Below are 13,327 nucleotides of genomic sequence, written 5' to 3'. Positions count from 1 at the left end.
AACCAGAAGAGTCATGATTTGCAACCAGATCGGAATCCAGAGCTCTAGATCTTTCCAAAAAGAACACAAATCCAAGAAAGTGTCTAATACTAGAGGGAATGTTCAGGCTCCTGGAATCACTTATAAGCAGAAGTCGGATGCTACAGGGGAGGACTGACTGGGAAAGCAGGAGACCTAAAAATTGTTACTTTGAGCAAATCATTTAAACTGGTTTCCTCATTTGCAAGGTAGGACTTGCCCGCAGGGCCGTGGTTATGCCCACCTGCTAAGTGCAGCCGATGGAGTCTCTTCTCATAGGTCAGTCCCCATGCCACGGTGGTGGTTAAATATTTTATATGTCACCTCTGGTCCCACGCCTACTCCACTTGGTTGTGGAGGTCAAGTGAGACCCCAGCAAACCCCAAGAACACTCTCCGCTGAAGTTAAGGAGAATTAGTATTCTCAGGCACCCAGGGCTGGCTGTGTGGGCACGCAACCCACACAGTTGCAGGGGGCCTGCACTTAGTTTAATGCTCTGTTGTCTCTGTCTTGCAATTCGTAATAACAGGAAGCCCCACATTTTCATTTTGCCCTGGGCCCCACAAATTCTGTAGCCAGGCAAAAAGACAGTGGCTGGTAAAACTCAGAAAAATACTCTAACGCCTCCAATCAGATTTCAGGGGACTGAGAATGTACCTCAATGACTTTGTTCTGGTTGAAGTCTCTTGAGTGTTGACTCACCTGTTGCCTGGCTGTTGAGGGGAAAGAGTTGTTTTCAAGGAAGTGGCTGTGTCCTGTAAATGGTCAGCACGGCATCTTAGTACGTTCCAGCTGCTATAACAAAATACCACAGACTCAGTGGCTTCTAAGCAACAAACATTTATTTCTCACAGTTCTGGAGGCTGGGAAATCCAAGATCAAGGCGCCGGCAGATTCGGTGTCTGGTGAGGACCCACTTCCTGGTTCAGAGTCGATGCCTTCTCACCGTGTCCTCACATGGTGGAAGGGGCCAGGGAGCTCTGTGAAGTCTTTTTCATGAGGGCACTAATTCCAACCATGAGGGCTCCACCCTCATGACCTAAGCACCTCCCAAAGGCCCCGCTTCCTAATACCTTCACGTTAAGGGTTAGGATTTCAATATATGAATTTTGGGGGGACACGAACATTCAGTCTATGGCACATCGTGTGTGAAAAACACCAAGGAAAAAGGGCTAAAGTACACAGTCATTATCCTCAGCAAGAACATTTTCTGAGCAGCTGCTTTGTGCCCAGCCCTGTACTGGTTGCTATGGGGAACACAAAGGGCCCCATGCCACCGCCATCCTCAGGGTGATCCCAGCTGGATGGGAAGCTAAGACACAGATGTCTCTGGAATACCCTTGGGATTACAGAGATGGGATTCTGAAAGGGCTTGCCGGGGACTGGGCTGTCAGGAAAAGCTTCTGGTCAAGGCAGGACTCAGACAGGGTCTTAAATGATGCTTGGGACTTAGGAAGTGAAGGAACAGAGCCATCTAAGCCTCAGCACTGGGTACAGAGGCATAACACGCTCCCTTCCATTGGGGCTGGCTTCTGAATCCATCACAGTAGACTGGAGTTGGGGAGTACTGCAGGTCTGGTCCTCTGGAAGCAGACATTACGATGGAGTTCCCGGTGTGTGTTAGTTTCCTGTGGCGGCTGTAGCAAATTGCTCCGAAGTGGGTGGCTTACAATAATGGAAATTTATCCTCTGCAGTTTTGAAGGCCAGAAGTCTAAGATCAGTTTCACTGGGCTGAAAGCAAGGTGTTGCGGGGGTGACCAATCCTCACCCTCTCAGCCAGGCCAGGAAGGCAACTGTCTCACAGACTCTCAGGCAGCCCAAAGCTGCCCTTCCAGAAGCTTAGCCTGTCATCTTCACTGTCCTGTTTGCCCCAGGGGTAGTGCCTAGAGCAGTCCAAAAGCAACCCCCAAAGGCAACCTACTGCCCCACAAAATAGGACTTTTCTTGACCTATCTTTAAATGTGAATGAAGGGACGAGAATTGGGTAGGACAGGGCAAAAGTCAGAGACAGACGGGGAAGGCAAGAGGAGCATGGACTGGTAGCAGGAGTTCTGGAACTGTCCCAGCAAGTCATTCTTCCTCCCTGGACCTCAGTTTCCCCATCTGCAGCATGAAGCCTGTTAAGCCGGGCATTCTGACCTATAGGTGGTGATTCAGAGGTAGAACAGAGGAGGCCGACTGAGAGGTCCCTGGGGATAGAGGACTGGCAGGGAGGCTGGGCAAAGTCCAAAGAGCCCCCCACTCATGCTTGAGGGCCTGGGGCAAGAATAAACATGGAGGCCCACATACCATGGCTAAATATTTAAAAGGTCTAAAACAAACTAACAAATTGTTGAATAAAATATGTTCTGTTGGCTGACCTTGAAACAAATATTTTTTTAGTGACCTGTGAGGCCAAGTTTGAATGAAAATTCTTGGACTGCTTAGAGGCCTGTGCTGGAGGCCGCGGCATGGAGACAGCTGGCCTGGGTTCCCGCCTGCGGCTACAATGACAATGTTCTACCCACAGACCTCCCACTCCGGGGAGCAGAACTGGCTAGGTGCCCCGCGCTGAGCTTTGAAATCCGTCTTTGCGGTTTGGCTGAGGCCACGCTTCCCACAGTCTATTCCCTGCAGCGGGGATATAAGGGCCGTCCATTCTTGGGAGGCTCGGGGCTCCTCTGACCGCTGGCTTTGCCTCAAGGACACCCTGACAGCCTTGCCGAACCTTCCAGAGGGCAGGCCAAGATGCTCCCACAGGCCCTTCCCTGCCTCACTGGGGCTCAGACTTGCAGCACGGCCTGCTGGTTCTCCCAGCTCCCTCCTTTCCTTCCACACAGGCAGCTTCCTTAATACAATCCTTGGTCATTTAATCCTGTCTTGACACCTGCTTCTCAGAGGACCTGCATGAATGCATTGGCCGCCAGCCCGCCCCCGTTTCCTTACTCCTGGCTCCTTCCCACACCACGAAGTGCCTCACATGCATGCATGTGGGGCCCCAGGCACGCAGGGCATGGTCCTGTGTACACGTCCCCTTGGCCAGCACTCTCCTCACCTTGTGGCAGTGTGGGGAGTGTGGCGGGAGGGCTAGTGCAGGGGCACAGGGAACAGGAAGGGGTTCCTCCTGTCTAACTCTAACGTGCTACTGGCCAGAGGCCTCGCCTTCCCTCTACACCAGCGTCCTCACCTCCACAGCTCTGGCTCATTTGCCTTGCCTGTGCATGCTTCTGGAACACTCTTTGTAACCACCTGGGCTGGGGAGAGGGAGCATGTGTCTTGTCCCTGGCCCTTCTTATCTTTGTCTTCTTTCACTCACTCAAGAGTCTGGTGGAGAACAGAGGAAACTGAGGCTCAAAGAGGTGGAGTGTCCATGCCAGGATCTTCTGATGCCCACCCCTGGGTCTTCCATGGCGCCCCGGCCAGCGGGGGTACTCACGCGGTATCACATGACTGCCCTCTGGTCGCTGGAGTATCCCTCAGTCCCTGGGAAATGAAGGTGCAGTTCTCCTAATGTCTACAATGGAGCTGCTTCTTTCAACCTTGCAGCAGCCCAACCAGAGAAGAGAGGGCCAAGGATGTTGTCCCTGGAGGCCAGCGAGGCTGCAGCCCCTCAGAACTTATCATTATACTTGCAGTCTGGGTAGCGGTAGGCAAATCTGGGGTCACAGGTTCTCAGGGGTCTCAAAATGTCCTTCAGCCGGCTGGCGGCCCCAAGGACTTCGGCATCTGGGCGGGTATCCTCCCCACACCAAGTGAGGATGGCGTCTATCTCCTCCTGCACTGGGGAGGGGAACTTCCCCTGGAGAAGTCGAGGCAGCACCTGCCGACACACCAGCACCAGGCTCTGCTTCTCAGGGACGGTGTCACAGGAGGGCAGCTCGGCCTGGCAGTCAGAAAGCAGGCAGCTAAAGATGTCTTTATTCTCTCCTGCCCTGGCGGCTGCTTGGCTGCCTAGAAGAGAAACGGGAGATGTTACATATCCTACAACCTGTTCTCCTTGGGGGACGCACCACTGATTGGAATTGCTGGGTGAAGTGGGTTAGTCTCCTAGCCTCTCCTGTCACCAGGAGATTAGAGCTTGGGGACACAATGGCCCCCGCTGAGAACAACATGGGAGGCACTCTCTCTTCTACTATAGGATGAGGCCTGGGCATGGAAACCCACTCATCCCCACCAGAAGCTGGGCTTCTAATTGTAAGGTCACCTCCATGATGTGATTCTCCCATTATTATCACTGAATTAGGAAACTCAGGAAGTTACTAGAACCAGTTTCATTTGTTCTTTTTAAATACAAAGTCAGGAGAAAGAAGAGGTAATCCTATTCTTATGCATTCAACGAGTTGTAGAGGGACTGACATTCAGTGGTTTACATATCCCGAAAATTCTGGAATTAGCCTCATTTCTTCTAATTTAATTCTTCTTCTTTTTTTAAAGGTATGCTTTTTTTTTGGTGAAGAAGATTGGTTCTGAGCTAACATCTGTTGCCAATCTTCCTCTTTTTGTTTCTCCCCAAAGCCCTAGCACATAGTTGTATATCCTAGTTGTAAGTCCTAGTTCTTCTATGTGGGATGCTGCCACAGCATGGCTTGAGCGGTGTGTAGGTCCATGCCCAGGATCCGAACCAGCGAACCCCGGGCCACTGAAGCGGAGTGCACAAACTTAACCACTACACCACCGGGCCAGCCCCCTGATTCTTCTTAATAAAGGCAAATCAGGAAATGAATAAGTGTGGCTTAATTGGTCTATTTTTGTAGGCCTTCTCACATAAACAAAATCAGAAGTCAGAAAAGAAAATCCTCCGTCTTATTATTCAGCTCAGAAAATTTGGTCACTGCTGGAGATTGGGATGTTCAAAGGGTTCTAGAACCCTGGACAAGCCTTCGCACATAGTGAGAAGCATGATTCACTCCTACACCTCATTGGATGCCATGCTTTTTAGTTTGAAAACTTTATAAAAAGCAAAGCTCCCCAAATGGATTGTGAAGTGTACCAGTGAATGAGCCAGATATTTCAGTTTCAGATAAAGGCTATAAGCATCTGATGAGAAAGGCCCTGAGGGCGGATGCATCTGGGGGTTGCGTGTGTGAGGAGGGCAGGACGGGTTCCTCAGAGGGTACAGTCAGATCAGGCCACCATGCAAAATGCCCCCCACAGACAAAGTCAAGTCCAGCTCCCCTTTGGAGATGGAGTCGGAGCAGAGACTCTAAAGGGACAGAGGTGCATTTTACAACAGCTAACATCCCCTAAACTTGGGCTGCTCTCGCTATGACACACAGACTGGAAAGGCCCAATCATGTGACCCCCAGTCACCTCTCCCTAGCTCTTGTCACTCTGACTTCCCCTCTGACAGCTGCTCAGCCAGGCTCATGCTGGGTACCTTCTTGCCTGTCGATGACGCCCAGTGTGCTGGCATCCCGGATGAACAGATGCCCGTTGTTAAAGATGCCAAACATGCCCGCATCAACGTGGGTGAAGTAGAAGAAGTAGTTCAAATCGTTGCTCCTCAGAGACTCCAAGACACCAAGGAGCTGATAGGCCAGGTCGGCTGCCTGGTCTGGGGGTGCACTGTAGAATTCCTGCAGCGGGCTGGTGCTGGTGCTGATGAGGAATCTGCCACAGGAGCCCAGGTACCTGGGCAGCGGCCATCCCTCTGCGCCAGGGAAGATCTGCCAGCCGGAAGGAAGAGGCATTGGAAGATTAGAGAGAAAAAACTCCCGGAGACAGCTCGTTCTCTGCGTCTCACCAAGAGCGCACAGAAAGATCAGCCTTATACAAGCATCCTCCTTCTCGAAACATGTCGGCGAAGTGTCCCTCGGCCTTTTTTATACCTCTTGGAACATGGCAATGCACCCCCCTTGCTTTTTTTTAGTGGAGAGATTCAGAAAAGGAAGCTCTTCTTTCCATGCTGTGGATTGCATTTCAACGGAGTTTACCGGGAGGTATGAGGATGCTGCTGCACTTGCTGCGACTTTAGACGGTACTCAGGATTCAGGGGAGTACGTTTATTTTAAGAGTTGGAGAGTTGAAAAAATGAGACTAGGATTTGAGATTTCACAGATATCACAGTTTAGGAAGAGGCCATGGGAAAAAAAAAAGAGGGTCAACATAAGGACAATTTAAAGAAAAATATTTTTAAAAATAACAGTGCAGGCTCCCGGTTCTGGGATAGGGCAGAAACCATGGAGATGGCCCCTGGTAACTCAAGTGTGAGGAGCCACTGCACTGGTCCAAAGTGTCCTTCATCTGGGCCCTGGGCGAATGTGCCCGGCCGGGATAAGTACATACTCACAGATGCTCCCCAACTGACTGGAACCTTCCAACAGCCTAACACTGGTCTAGGGAAGCACATAGCCCTGGCCGGTCTCCTCTCTCTCCTTGTAAGAGCTCCAAACTTGTGGATGTGTGAGGAGAAAAAGAGAGGAGGGAATCCTGGCTGATCTTTTCTTGACTATTTATTGAAGCAGCTATATTTAGAATGGTATTTCTTTAAACTATGGGGGAAATGACAGAAACTATAAATACTTAGCACTTTTTTTCTTGTTTCCTTCTTAAAAATTGGAGCCATCCCTGTCTCTGGTGATTTTCCGTGGCCTTCTGTCCATTTTTACCCTCTTGCCACATTGTGATGAATCCTTTCTTGTTTCCTGGGCCTATCGGGGACCTCTCCGTGCCGTGGAGGGAGGGCCCAGGCCTACTGGCGATGTCTAAATGTCCAGCTGCAGAGTCCTCCTCGGGTTGGTGGCAGATCAATGCCATGCCCTTCCCGGGCAGAGCCCAGGGTGGATGGAGGGTCCCAGTCTAGGCCTCTCAGGAGCCAGGGCTGGGAGTAGCCAGGGTCTGCCGCTGCCAAGGCTAGGACAATGGGCTCCCTTGCTGACACTGGCTAAGTGACTGTGGTGAAGTCACTTCACATCTCTGAGACCCATCTGGGAAAGGGGACAATAGTAATATTCCTGTGGGGTTGTCGAGTTGCCCTGAGCATTAAATGAGATAATAATGTCAAACATCCAACACAATGCCTGGCACACAACAGGTGCTCAATAAATGTGAGCAGTTAGTATGTATTTAGCTGTCATCTCTTTGGCCAATAAAAATAATTATATATAATATATATTTAATAACATGTAATTAAAATATAACCTATATATAACATTATTATATATTATATTGTAATAGAATTATAGTTATATATTATACAATTACATATAATTACATTACATAATTAATTAAAATAAATATTAATGGTCTTCATTGTAGCTTCTTGCCTCCTCCCTCTCCTGTTCGTTTTTCCTTCCCTTCCCTCTCCTCCTCCCTCTCTTCTTCTTCCTCTTCTTCTTCTCCCTTCCTCTTCCCTTCCTCCTCTTCCTCCCTCCTCCTCTCTCTACCCCTCCTTTTTCTGCTCCCTCCTCCCACATCCTAGTTTTCTCTATGCCCACTATGTGAGTGTCCTGACTTGGGATTTGAGGCAAATGGGTGCAACTGGGCTCCACGTGTTCCATGGGTGCTTGTTGACTTGTTCAGCTGCTGTCTCTACCACTGGAGTGGAAGCTGCATGAAGGCAGTGGCCACTAAGCCTGTCTTGTCGGCCAGTGTATCCCCAGGTTCTAGTGCACGCTCATTTATTTGACCATTCTCCTATTGATGGGCATTTAGGTTACTTCCATTTTTTTCTACTTTCCAAGCATGGCTGCAGGGCACATCTCCAGGTAGGTCATTCTTTGGCTATTTCCCCATCTCTTGAGCTTGCTCAAATCTTAATGATCTTTGAGGTACAGGTCAAAGTTGCCCTCCTTTACAAAGCCCTTCAGGGCTGCCTCAGGCAGAGAAGGTGACCATTGACTCTTGTTGCGCAGCCCCCCACCCCAGCCTTGAGTTCTCACACCTCTTCCCTCTACAGCAACCACAGCACTTTCCCACTGTAGAAGCCAATGAGTATTTAGTGAATGCCACAGGAGTACTAACATGGGCTGATGGCCCCAAGGCGTGCAGAAAAGGGGGAGAGAGCTTAACCCAGGGCTGGCCCCTTCGGAATTCGACTTGAGCCCCATTCCTGGAGGGGCTTTCCGGGGGTCGCTGCGTACCTGTAGGAGGATGGGATGCGCGTTGACAGCCAGCGTGTAGAGTAGACGCAGCTTGTCGCGGTCGGTGAAGTGGTCCATGAAGATGCTGCCAGCATCGGGCACCTCAGCGTAGCGCCGGACCACACGGTCCAGGAGTCGCTGCGACGGACAGCGCAGGAGGGGACTGGGCAGGCCCTGCGAGAGGGGGAGGGATGTTGAGCACTCGTCGGGGGCCGGCAGGACCAAGAACGGACAGGTCCTGCTGACTGGGGAGACCCGCGGGCCTGGGGGGCAGAGCACCCCTAGGGGGCGTGGCGGGAGGGGGCTGAGCAGGCTACCTGGGGAACGGGAGTGAGGCGGGGTAGGAGGCCCCGGGAGCCGAGGAGAAGCGTCTGAGCAGTCCCCGGGGCAGGGTAGCTGGGCACTGGGCAGCGGTAGGCCCCAGCAGGCCGTGGAGCCTTGGAGCGCCTGCGTCTCCAGGCACCCCCGCACCTCCGCTCTGCCCTTCCACACAGAGCTGATTCCAGAGGGAATTAATCAGATTGGCCCTCTGTGATCGGCCCTTTCGATTCCTTCCACCATTTCACTACGATGTCAACACAATTATGATGCTATGCATGAGCATCTTTATGTGTGCTGCTTTGTATTCTCGATAAAATTGGGAAATACGGACCCAGGTTTATTTTCCATGACCTTCTAGCCCTCCCCGACACCTTTCTCTTCACACTGAACAAAGACAATGAACCGACTGAAAAAAGAAAAGAAACATAGTTAAGAACAGGGCCCCGGGGCTCAGTCTGCCAGAATTCAACTCTGGCTCCACATTTACCAGCCAGCTGTGTGAACTTGGACAAGTTGCTTAGTCTCTCTGGACCTCAGGGTCCAACCTAAAGTGAAGGTGCCAGTAATAGCACCCTAGGAGGTCATGAGGCTCAAATAAGTTAATAGATGTAAAATACTAGAACACTGTCTGCTGAGCAGTGAGCACTCCATAAATGCTAACTGCTCTTACCAAATTAAAAAAGTTCAAATTCCCAGCACAGAGAAGAGTGGCGATAGCCCCTGATGGCAACGATAGCCTGAGTCAGGCTTTGTCGGAGAGAACAGGATTTTCAAGTTCCAAGAGACTGGCTTTGAAGATCACAAACCAAAGCCTGAAAGACCCAGGGCAGAAAGTGTGTCATGGAGTGTCTGTAGACCACATTTGCAGGCTGCCAGCCTGGCAGAGGCTCTGGCTGAGTGATCTGCTGGAGTAGGCGCCGAAGGGCAGTCTCCAGAGACCTGGGCACCGCAGCGTGGGGCGAGGACAACAGCCTAGACCTCTCTGTCTCCCCAGTTGGAACCCAGGAGGGTGGAAGGATCCCTGGGGGCATTGAGGTTAGGGCTTGGAGGTTGGTGAGGCTATGGACAGGCCAACAGGGTAGGCTGCCCAACCATTCTGGTTTGCTTGGGACTGAGGGTTTCCTGCTGACACTGGGAAACTGAGATGGTTGGTCACACTACCACAGCTGGACCATGGCCATGGGCAGAGTATGCTCCTGCCCCCAGATGAGGACCAGAACAGACTGGCAGAGGCCAGTGTGGCTGCTTGTGGAACTGTCACAGCCCAGGCACGCAGCCTGGGCACCAGGTGAGCCCCTGGACTCCTCAAGGAGGGAAGGTGCAGGTTGGGATTCTGAAGTGACCGGACATGATGGGATGTGACTGAGGTTGCCTGACAGTGTTTAGATGACACTTTCCACCCCTCAGAGGAGTGGGAGCACCAGAGTTCAGCTCAGGGAGAGAAAAGTAAGGAACATTCCATTTTTGTGCCTCTGAGTCTGTGAGTGTCCAACTCATGTGTGCTCCATCCATCCTTCGGGAATGTTTACAGATGGGAGGACAGGGGACTAACCCACCAGGTGCCAGGCGGTGGGCTGGGTATTTCACGTGCAGCAGCTCATTTAATCCTCCCAGGCACCCCACGAGGTAGGTGCTATTATGAGCCTCATTTTGCAACTGAGGAATTGCAAGTTTGCAGAGTGTAGTAAGGGTTGGATTTGGGATTTGAACATGTTATGGACCGAATGTTTGTGTCCCCCAAAAATTCACATGTTGAAACCCTAAACCCCAGTGTGATGGTATTTGGAGATGGGTCCTTTGGGAGATAACTAGGTCATGAGAGTGGAGCCCTCATCATGGGACTAGTGTCCTTATGAGAAGAGAGAGGAGCGAGCTGGCTTTCTGTCTCTGCTCTCCGCCATGTGAGGATACAGCAAGAAGATGGCTGCCTGCACACCAGGAAGAGAGCCCTCACCAGGAACCGAATCTGCCGTCACCTTGATCTTGGACTTCCCATCCTCCAGATCTGTGAGAAATAAACGTCTGTTGTCTAAGCCACTCAGTTGTGGTATGCTGTTATAGCAGCCTGAGAGGACCCCAATTCGTTAGACTCTAATATCCATGCCTTTTCCCCTGTAATAGGTCCTGCCCTGCCGCCAGCCCCATAAGCTACCGGGGTGGGGATCAAAGAAGACGATTTGAAGCTATGAGAAGATCTCTTTGCTTTTGACAGTCTTTCCTACACAGCCTGAAATTCCACCATTAGAAATAATCATTGGTGGTCGGAAGAGGTAACTAATTTCTTCTTCACTTCTCCAAGAGCCTCCTCTTAAATGGAAATACCTCTGGGAGAGGTAGGACACTAATTGGCCATAACAACGACAATGATAATAGGTAATAATGATTGAGTGCTTATTATACAACAGGAGCCCTTCTAAGCCCCTCACAGCTAGTGTGTTCTTTCATTTACTCCTCATAGAAACCTAATGAGGTTAGAGACTACTATTGTTCCCATTTTACAGATGGCAATACTGAGATTTAGAGAGATTAAGTGAGCTGCCTCAGGCCACACATCCCTGGTATTTGTCCAAGACTATATACCAGGTGAGAGGTAGGTGGAGCCAGGCAGGGCCTGCAGCCTTGTCTTTACTGGGATACAACCCTGCAGTTAACTGAGATCAGGGTGCTCATTCATTCCTTCACCCACCAATGTTTGCAGAGAATCTCCCAGGACCAGACTGCATTTGAGGAATTGTAGCTACGAAGGGGAACACAACAGGCCCCGCCCTCCCTGGGCCTGTTGGGCAGGCGAGGCCATCCAGTGCCCAGCAGCTACAATGTGGTGCGGGGAGAGCTCCGACTGCAGCAAGGTCAGGGAGCTAGCAGGGCACGCTGGAACTTTTGTAGGCCTCCGGAGTTTTGTCTTCATGGGCTTCTTCCTCCATAAAAATATTAAAAATTATATTTTGCAACTGCATTGGTATAAAGACAAATATATTATTCATATTATATATTCAAACTTTTTTGGACCTAAAAGTTCATTTTTTCTTTTGATTTTATATATGTATATAAAATATACATATTTATTTTTTTGGGGGGGAGGAAGATTGTCGCTGAGCTAACATCTGTGGCAATCTTCCTCTATTTTATGTGGGATGCTGCCACAGCATGGCTTGACAAGCGGTGCTAAGTCCACACCCAGGATCCAAACCTGTGAACCCTGGGCCACACAGGCAGAGCCTGTGAACTTAACCACTGTGCCACTGGGCCGGCCCCTCTTCTGATTTTAAAAGAAATGGAAACATTTTCATGGGCCCCTCAAAGGCTACTTGGAAGACAGTGAAATCTAAGGTGAGGCCTGAAGCACGGGTGGAGTGAACCTGCAAAGAGGGTGGCAGGGGACTTTATGCAGAGGGAACAGTACATGCAAAAACCTGGAGATGAGAGAGAGTGTGCTGGAAACTAGGAGTAGGTTAGTACTCCTTGAAGCTCGAGTATCACTAGTGAGTGTGGGCAGAGAAAAAGCCCTGATAAGAAGAAGCCCAGAGTCATTTTAAGGAATGTTGATTTTATCCGGAAGGGATGGGGAACCACTGAAGGCTTTAAGCAAGGAAGTGATATGCTCAGATATACATTTTAGGGAAATGATTCTAGGTGCCCTGTGGAGGAGAGATTCAGAGGAGTGTGGCTAAGACTGCTTGTTACTGACCCTTGGATTTTTAGTGAGGCATTTGGCTGCCAGAATAAATTTTCCATTCTCAGCTTCCTTTGCAGCCAAGTGTGGTAATGTGACTAGGTACTGGTCAATGAGATATAAGGAGATGTTTCTGAGAAGGATCTCTAAAGAGAGAGGGTGTATCCTTCTTCACTCTTTCTTTCTTCCTGGCTGCAATATGGAGGCAATGGCTGGTGCGTGGGCAGCCATCTTGGGCCAGGGCGTGCTAAGGGTTGTGGAGCAGCAAAATGAAAGTTGGCTGGGTGCCTGAGAATCACGGAGCCACTATATCAGCCCTGGACAGCTATGTATCGGTTTCTTTTAAGTAAAAGAGAAATATATTTCTATCTTGTTCAAGCCACTGTTATTTGGATTTTTTGTCACGTGCAACTGAACCTAGTCCTCAGCGTCACAGGAGAAGAAAGTGGAGGCAGGAAGGTCAGTCAGGACGATGTAATGGTCCAAGTATGAAATGAGAGAATGAAAAAATTTGAAGATAATTGTTCATAGTAGAATCTAGAAGTCTTGGTGATTGGCTGAATGGGGGAGGGGGCAAGGAAAAAGGAGGAGTCAGTGATAGTACCCCACATGAGGGTGGACACCAGAGGTATCATTTGCTGAGCTGCTTTTAAAACCTGTTCACAAACTCTTTGACACCCCTCCCATCCAGGGATGGAGTCTAATTCCCCTGCCTTGGAATACACACTGGCTTTGGTGACTTGCTTCTAGTGACTGGAATGCTTACAGGAGTGATGCTGCGTGACTTCTGAGCCCTGGCCATAAAAGGTGATACAGCTTCTACCTGGCTCTCTTGTACCCAACCACCATGCTGCAAAGAAGTCCAGGCCACATGGAGAGAAAGCAAGATCCCCTGCTTTCACCCAGCTGAGTGCCTAGCTGACAGCCAGCCCCAACTTGCCAGCCACGTGACTGAGCCATCTCAGAAATGGCTTCTCCAGTGCCGGACAGAACCATCCCAGCTGATGCCGCATGGAGCTTGGTGAGCCTTCCCCACCAAGCCCTGCCCAGACTGCAGGAGCAAAATCAATGATCGTTGTTGTTTTAAGCCACTACGTTTTGAAGTGGTTTGTTACATCAATAAATAGCTGCTGAATTTGCTGAGCCGCCTCTAGAACGATAGGCAGAAAAGACTTTAAAGACCATCTTGTACCCCAACCTCCCTTTATGGTGAAGGCAGCTCCTTTGCAAGGTTCTACTCGCAGAGTAGGGCTC

The 13,327-nt window shown here is 50.2% G+C and overlaps 1 protein-coding gene across 2 annotated transcripts in view; it reads right to left on the bottom strand.

Annotated features, from left to right (window-relative positions):
* Nucleotides 1-873: 873 nt before the first annotated feature.
* The window catches only part of DIPK2B (divergent protein kinase domain 2B), a 46,903-nt gene continuing 34,449 nt past the window's right edge, over nucleotides 874-13,327 (bottom strand). For both annotated transcript variants that reach the window (XM_046674003.1, XM_046674004.1), the window contains 3 exons: nucleotides 8,080-8,253; nucleotides 5,376-5,664; nucleotides 874-3,949 (listed from right to left, as the gene is read on the bottom strand). In XM_046674003.1, coding sequence (XP_046529959.1) covers nucleotides 3,609-3,949; nucleotides 5,376-5,664; nucleotides 8,080-8,253 — 804 coding nt within the window. In that variant the 3' untranslated portion in view covers nucleotides 874-3,608. The remainder of the gene's footprint in view (nucleotides 3,950-5,375; nucleotides 5,665-8,079; nucleotides 8,254-13,327) is intronic.

This window comes from Equus quagga, chromosome 10 (genome assembly GCF_021613505.1).
Source record: "Equus quagga isolate Etosha38 chromosome 10, UCLA_HA_Equagga_1.0, whole genome shotgun sequence".
NCBI classification, from domain to species: Eukaryota; Metazoa; Chordata; class Mammalia; order Perissodactyla; family Equidae; genus Equus; species Equus quagga.
The sequence above is the reverse complement of the archived record's forward strand: the minus strand, read 5'-3'. Positions and strand labels throughout refer to the sequence as shown.